Source organism: Cryptomeria japonica, chromosome 3, assembly GCF_030272615.1.
Source record: "Cryptomeria japonica chromosome 3, Sugi_1.0, whole genome shotgun sequence".
Classification (NCBI taxonomy): Eukaryota; Viridiplantae; Streptophyta; class Pinopsida; order Cupressales; family Cupressaceae; genus Cryptomeria; species Cryptomeria japonica.
The window spans coordinates 554,851,920-554,859,271 of record NC_081407.1 but is presented as its reverse complement, the minus strand read 5'-3'; the positions used below and the strand labels follow the sequence as shown (position 1 = coordinate 554,859,271).

At 32.5% G+C, this 7,352-nt stretch overlaps 1 protein-coding gene across 1 annotated transcript; it reads left to right on the top strand.

The window, feature by feature from the left end:
* Nucleotides 1-5,119: 5,119 nt before the first annotated feature.
* Nucleotides 5,120-6,920, top strand: LOC131029894 (uncharacterized). The gene has a single exon (XM_057960556.2). The coding sequence runs from the start codon at nucleotides 5,239-5,241 to the stop codon at nucleotides 6,508-6,510; it is 1,272 nt and encodes a 423-aa protein (XP_057816539.1). The 5' UTR covers nucleotides 5,120-5,238; the 3' UTR covers nucleotides 6,511-6,920.
* The last annotated feature ends 432 nt before the right edge of the window (nucleotides 6,921-7,352 follow it).

Sequence of the window (7,352 nt, the reverse complement as noted above, 5' to 3'; positions counted from 1 at the left end):
TTTTGGCCAAAACACCGGATATCGGGTTTTTATAAAATCGCGTAGCCCGTGAGTTAAAAATGACTCACGGGATGTCACTATCGAAATATATTTGTCTCAGAAAATCAGATATCCAATTTCTATACTTAAATTATTTTAAAATAACATATATAATATATAATATAATATAATATAATAATATATTATTATATTATATAATATATTATTATATTATATAATACGTATTGTATTATATCATAAAATATAATTATATATTATATAATATAATATATAATATAATAATATATTATATAATACGTATTATATAATATATAATATAATATATATAATATAATATAATATAATATATATAATATATTATTATATTATTATATTATTATATTATATAATATATTATTATATTATTATATTATATAATATATTATTACATTATATATATTATATAATATAATAATATATTATATATTATATAATATGTAATATATAATATATTTTTTAATTTAAAATTACAAATAAAAATCGGATATCCGATTTGCATAGGTAATTACCATGCCAAGGTGTACTGACACCCAGGCCAAGCAAAAAGTCAACACAGATTTTCGCGTTTTTAGGCAAGTGAAGAAGGCTATTTTTTTCACATCGCCACTTTTTGGCCCCCCATGATCCTGCACTAACCCGGGTGCAACTTCAACTTCTTTCTTCCTCAAAATACTCTTCATCGCTGTCTTCACACCTTCCTTCTTGATTTTCTTTACTGGTCTATTTGTCTTAGCCTCTTCTCTTCTACAATGTCTTGCAATGTGTCCAGGTTTGTTACAGTTGTAACATCTATCATTTCCTTGACTTGCATTGGTTAGCCCTACGTCCAAACATGTCACATGTATAACATCGACCTATAAAATGACAACTTCTATTTTGATCTATCACAACATGAATTTTGCATTGACTATCTTTATGACCATAATTATTACAAGTATAACACCACCAGAGAATGATCTAACATTCTAATTCATTCTATTTTTACAAAAAAAATGCTTTGTGACCATTTTTTACAATTAAAACAATAGCCATTAAAAGAAGTGTTTATTTTACTTACCTGTTACTCGACCAATGACTTACCTTTGTCATCTTTCATGGACTTACCAGATTTAGCTTCTTTCATCGAAGATGACCATTCTTTTCTTTTTGTCTTGCTTTGCGAGCTTTCACCTGTTTCAAATCCTAGACCGCTTTTGTTTTCTGGAGACCTTTGCACAACTAACATCTGACCAAGATTACCTAAACTCATTTTAATTTTGTCTTCTTATTTCTTTATCTATTCCAAATCTGATTTGAGTGTAGTGACTTCTTGTTCAAGCTTCTTACATTATTATTTGCATTTCACCATATTGTTTAAGTACTCCTTGGTTTTTTCATCTTTTTCACTCTTGGTCTTTAGATATGCAATAATGTTGTTTGCTTGCTTGATCTCTTCATTAACTTCCTCATGTCTTTCTCGAAATTTTCTAATTTTTCCTCTTAGCTTTGTGATACACTCATTTGCTAATTCAACATTTTATCTCAGATCTCTATCTTCATTCTCAACACTCTCAAGATTTTCAAGAGAAGTCATAAGTTGTCCATTTGTATCTAAATATCTATCCTGATCAAAAGTAGCCCTAGGCGCCATATGTTCAACTTTCCAGATCTCCTTTCAGTTATCAGACTCTTCTAAAGGACCATGCTCTAATACCAATTGTTGAACATCTAGAATACTGAGAGGGGAGGGGTGAATCGGTATTCCTTTAAATTTATTAAAACCTTTAAACAACCATCCGCATAACATAACTAGATTGTAGAAATGAAAAGAACAATAAGCAAAAATAGGGTCCACCACATGACACTGATATTTTATACATGGAAAACCCAAGATGGGAAAAACCACAGAGAGGATTAGCTCTCAATATTATGTAACCAATTATAGAGTACAAAGTGGCTCAGTGTCCAAAGGATAATGACTCACTATTGGGGGATGGCTTACAACCAATATTACAAAAATTGAATTGTTATAATTGCATCTATCATATGCATGAGATACAGTTCCACTGAGGTGCATAATCACTTTCACATTCGCTGTATATAATCACTTTCACATTCGTTGTACATAATCACTTACACATTCGTTGTACATAATCACTTTCACATTTGTTGTGTATACACAAAAATAATTTAAAAGATCATGCTCTAATCATCACTAAGAAACTAATTATATAATGAATAAGTCTTCCCGAAGTCGACTTAGTCGAAGTAAAGGTTAGCCCAAGAATCCTTTTCACGCTACTGCAAAAAATGATCTTATCATATCAAAGATGTCAGCCAAAACACAAAAAGACTTTCTCCATAACTCATGGAATAAACAATATCACTAAAGCTAATATATGTTGATGATATTGAATCAAAAACTTCATATTGTACTAAGTTGGAAGATAGGGTACTTCATTACTGGACCCATAACTATGCTGCAACGAAACATCACCACCAGAAATCTAGGATGTAGATGTTAGATCAGATATACGACATGATCTTTAAGCCTTGCAAGAACATCTGAGGGAGTGAAGTGATGCGAACCCAAAAATGGAATAGGCCAAACCAAAGTGAGTATTGGAGCTTGTAGAACTTGTGCCAGAATGTGCCAGACTCATGTTGCTGGATCACAAAAACATCAATGACAATATTCTAACACTTTTTGTTCACGAGAACGAGTAATAATCGCCATTGATGCCCAACAACTCCAACCACCATTTCTCCATCCCTAGGAGCTACCAAAATGTCTTGAATGCACTTGGACATGGATTCAAGGAAGGAGATAAGCTCCATGCTCATTTAATGTTTGCACACACCTCTTTTATCTCCAGTCCATCCCAGGCTCATAATTTTGTTGATGATCTTATTTTTCCTTGCACTCAAGCTCACGATCCTTAATGCTATGACATGATTGAGTGGTAGACATGCCCTTTTTGGCCTCCTTAGTTGTCCAAGATAAAATTTGATTGAGACTCATATTAGGCATTCCAAAGGGTGTGTGAAGCTAGGGTTTCTAGTTCTTGATGTACCATAGCTTTCTCTTACACCCAACAAATGATGAATACATTGTTAAGCTTCATTGTAAGGGTTCTTCCTAGTCTCTTTGGTAGACATTGTGTTATCTATGCACTCTACAACTATAAACAAGCTTATGCTTTGTATCTATATAAAAGTGGTCATTTTACCTCTTCTCTCATTTAGATATGTTGTGTAAATCACTCTACTTTCATGTCTAAACATGTTTTTGATATTTTGTATGTCTATATGTTGTGTTAAACTACATTTGCAGGTGTGGTTGTGAATTTTTCCTTTTGATTCAACACCCTATCAAACCATAACCTTATATACCTCCTTAGAAGCTAGTGGATGATAGAATTGTGTAAGTTCTTTTGATTATTTTTATTGATGCATTTGGCTATTATAAGTAGGAAGAAACACATTCTAGTCTCGATACATCACCACCCCTTTTCATTTTTTGGATTCTCTCTCTCTCTCTCTCTCTCTCTCTCTCTCTCTCTCTCTCTCTCTCTCTCTCTCTCTCTCTCTCTCTCTCTTCTTCTACAAGCCGATAGAGTAGGGTTCCTCAAGGTTGGGTTGGACTAGAATACTCTACGTCTAGATTAGAAAGGAAGCCGATCTTCTCCGAAAATTCAACCTCACTTTGGCAAAGGTCCCACTTGAGGTTATTTCCACCGTGTCATTGGAATGCTGGACTTGGTTCCAAAAGTGTGCAGTTTCATGTGACAACAAGTAATATTATGAAAATAATTAACATTTTTGGAATGTCAATATACAAGTAAGCTACATCAAACATATGAAATGAAACAACAAAACTCAACCAAAAAAAAACCTTTTAAAATATAATTTTATCTAGAAAAATAGGGGCACCTACCTTTAAAGTTGATTTTTTTCACTAATTTGAATTTTTAAAAAATTACATATTTTTTTTAACCTTAATTACTATTAAATAGTTTATAAAATTATCATTTAAAAAAAATGTATGAACTTAATTATTATAAAATTAAAATTTGCCTTTAATTAAATAAACCTAAAATTTCTTGACAAGATTGTTGAAATATTTTAGAAAGCCCTTTTCATGAGACCACAACTTAGGCCACAATATATGTCATTTGTTCCATAGAGATAACTTGTAATTAAATAGTAAAAAGTAAAACAACAAGAAAGATCAACGTTTTTAGAAAGTCACTGTAGACATAAGCTACATGAACATATTAAAGGAAACAACAAAACTCAATGAAAAAATATTAATTTTAATTTATCTTAGAAAATAGCATCTATCTTTTAAGCTGAAAAATTCTTCCACTAACTTGAGTTTTGAAGAAAAAAAAAATGAAATAATTTTTTTAACATTCATCATTTTTTAAATATATGAATTTAATTATTATAAAATTAAAAATGGCTTGTATAAAATAATGTTAAAATCTCTAGTAAGACTGTTAAAATACTTAGAAAACCTTTTTAATGATACCTCCACATAGATTATAATATATGTTGTTAAGTTTTTGAAATTATCAATATAAGGTAAGCTACATTAGACATATTAAAAAGAAAAAAATCTTTCAAAAATATAATTTTATCAAAAAAAAAAAAAAAGAACAACTATCTTTTAAGTGGAAAGTTTCGGACTTGAATTTTGAAATATAAAATAATAATTTTCTTAACATTACTTATTACTAAACAATTTATAAATTATCAATTTAAAAAAAATATGAACTTAATTATTATCAATTTAAGCACTCGAGTGTTCCCATGTAAAATTTTAATTAGGCCTGCCCTTAGTAATTAAAAAATAGAAAGTAATATAAGTAAAAGAACCAATCTTTTTAAAATTAACTTAAAAAATAAAACATAATTTTTTTTAGATAAATAAAAATTATTTTTTTTTACGAATTTAATTAAAAAATTTCATTTTTTTAAAAAAATTAACTATTATTAAATAACATATAAATTTATCAATTTTTTTAAATTTATATATCTAATTATAAATTTTTTAGAAAGCCCCCTCCATAGAACCACGACCTAATGTTGTTAGCTCCATGCGCACATAACTTGGTAATTAAGCAATAGAAAGGAATACAGTGAAAGCCAATGTACAGGCGGACGTGTCAAAGAAAACAGCAAGAAAATCCTTAAACCCTGTACATCTGCAATCCGATGGAAGCGCAAGGAAGATTGAGCAGGGCTGACGAGTTCATGGATTTACCAGAAGCCCTAATTACTCGGATTTTATGTCATTCGGCTCCGAAAGACATATCTTCTACCTCTAAAACATGTAAGTACTTGAACAAGCTTATCAACTCTCCTGAATTTCAGAAAGTCTACCAAGTGTCTCGCCACAAAAGAGGCTGCATAATCACAGATAACTATGGGTCGGAGTGCCCTGAACCTCTGCTGTACATTTACGACATAATTTCTCTCCAATGGAGTACAATTGCTGTCGCAAAATTATGCCCTTCAATGTTGAACCCCAAAATGGTGTCCGCTTCTGGGGGCCTTATTCTATTCTTGGCTAACAAAAGGAGAAGTTGTGATGATGGGAGGGGGCTGTCGGAGCAGAGGAAAGAGCTAGTGGTTGTGCAGCTCTTCACAAAAGGGACCATCATACTCCCAGACCCTCCCTCTCCAGTGGTTTTGTCGTCTGAGATTGCCAACAATTGTTTAATCGAAATTGTTGTGGACGACATGGGTTCTTCATATAAGGTAATTCTCTTTGCACCTATATTAATGAAAGAAGTGTTTTGGGTTTATGATTCTTGTACACCAGCTTGGAAGCAGGTAACTCTTTCAGATACTGGCTTTCCTCTTAGGGGTCTGAACCGAATTGTGTCCAGAAGAAGTGTTTTGTACAGAGGGGTTCTGTATTGGTTGATTGTTGGTCTGACGGGTGCCTCTTACTTGATTTTTTATGATACCCAATGCGATGCCCTGCGTAGACCAATTCTTTGTTTTTCTAGGGCTGAAACATCTAGCCTGTGTGGAATCGCTGTCTGTGGTGGTAAGGTAATTAGGGTTTCCAAATACAGCAGAGGGGAATCGGGGCTTTCGGTCTCACAGCTCAATGAGGAGAATTGTGATGATTGGGAACCCCTGTTTGAATCTAGTGTGCCCAACATTGGGTGCGATGTGTTTTGTGAGACTGGACTTGGGATGGCTGTTTGCAGCAGTGCAGAGGAGGAAAATATGTTTTGGATGCTGTGTTTGGTTTCTAAGGAAAAGGAAATATATGGACATAAGATGCTTGGAAGGCACATGTGGCTTTTTGCTTGCAATCGGAGAGATGGAAATTGGCAACAACTCAGTCCTTGCACTACTGGTGAATGTGATGACAAGTATCACTCTGGTGTCACAAACGGAATTTTTCACCGCCCACTTTCACAAGCTAAGTGGATGAACTTCAAATTCAGTGGACCTATTGGACCTATTTGATCTATTACAGAGCTCCATATTTGAGAAGATTGGCACTAGTTTCCAGAATTGTTGGCTAATTTTCCCTCTTCACTGAGAACAAGCTAAAAATAAATAGTACAGATTGGTTTTCACGAAATAGTTTGGGATGTTCATTGTTTGAGATTGTCAAATAATTTGTGCACATCGATTTTTTTTAAGAAAACCCACTAATTGGCGAGATTAGTTTCTTAGACAACTGGTAGAATTTACCTAATTAAGCAACCTTGGTCCATTCTAGTGCTTCCGGGCTTTGACATGTGTGGAAAGGCTCCAATATTTTGAGTATTGGAATTTTCTAGTCTTGAAATGGGAGAATTTGATTTGTCGAAACAATGAGATTGTATATCTAACTCTTGCTGACTTTATGGTGTCATCGTGGGCTTTGTTCATTGTTTGTTTTTAGTTTCCTAATGCAATGGAAATGATGTACTTGTAACGTAAAGTTTCATTTTATTACATTTTTGTATAGCTGCTTTCCATTTAAGTGTTTATAATTGAATATTTTCAGCTGTAGAACTTGGGTTTCTTAAAGCAACGGCTGGTTTTCTTAAAGCAACGGCTTCTTCTCTGATAGTGAAAGTCAGTATCATTGATAAAGAAGTAGAACTATGCAGTTAGATTCAGAAATTCGTCAGGAATGCAAACTACACATTGCAACTTTGGTTCTGTTTCCTGTCTACTACCTTGTTGGAATTTTTTTAAAACTATAACTTATCATTTTGAAGAAAATATGTTTTGGAATGATATGAATTATTTAGAAGATATTTTTTTTTATAAGTAGAAGACTGATATTCTTTTTCAGCAATGAACAAAGCTGGAAA

Excerpts from the sequence above, each read along its gene's own strand:
- LOC131029894 (XM_057960556.2), top strand. The coding sequence starts at position 5,239 with ATGGAAGCGCAAGGAAGATTGAGCAGGGCTGACGAGTTCATGGATTTA.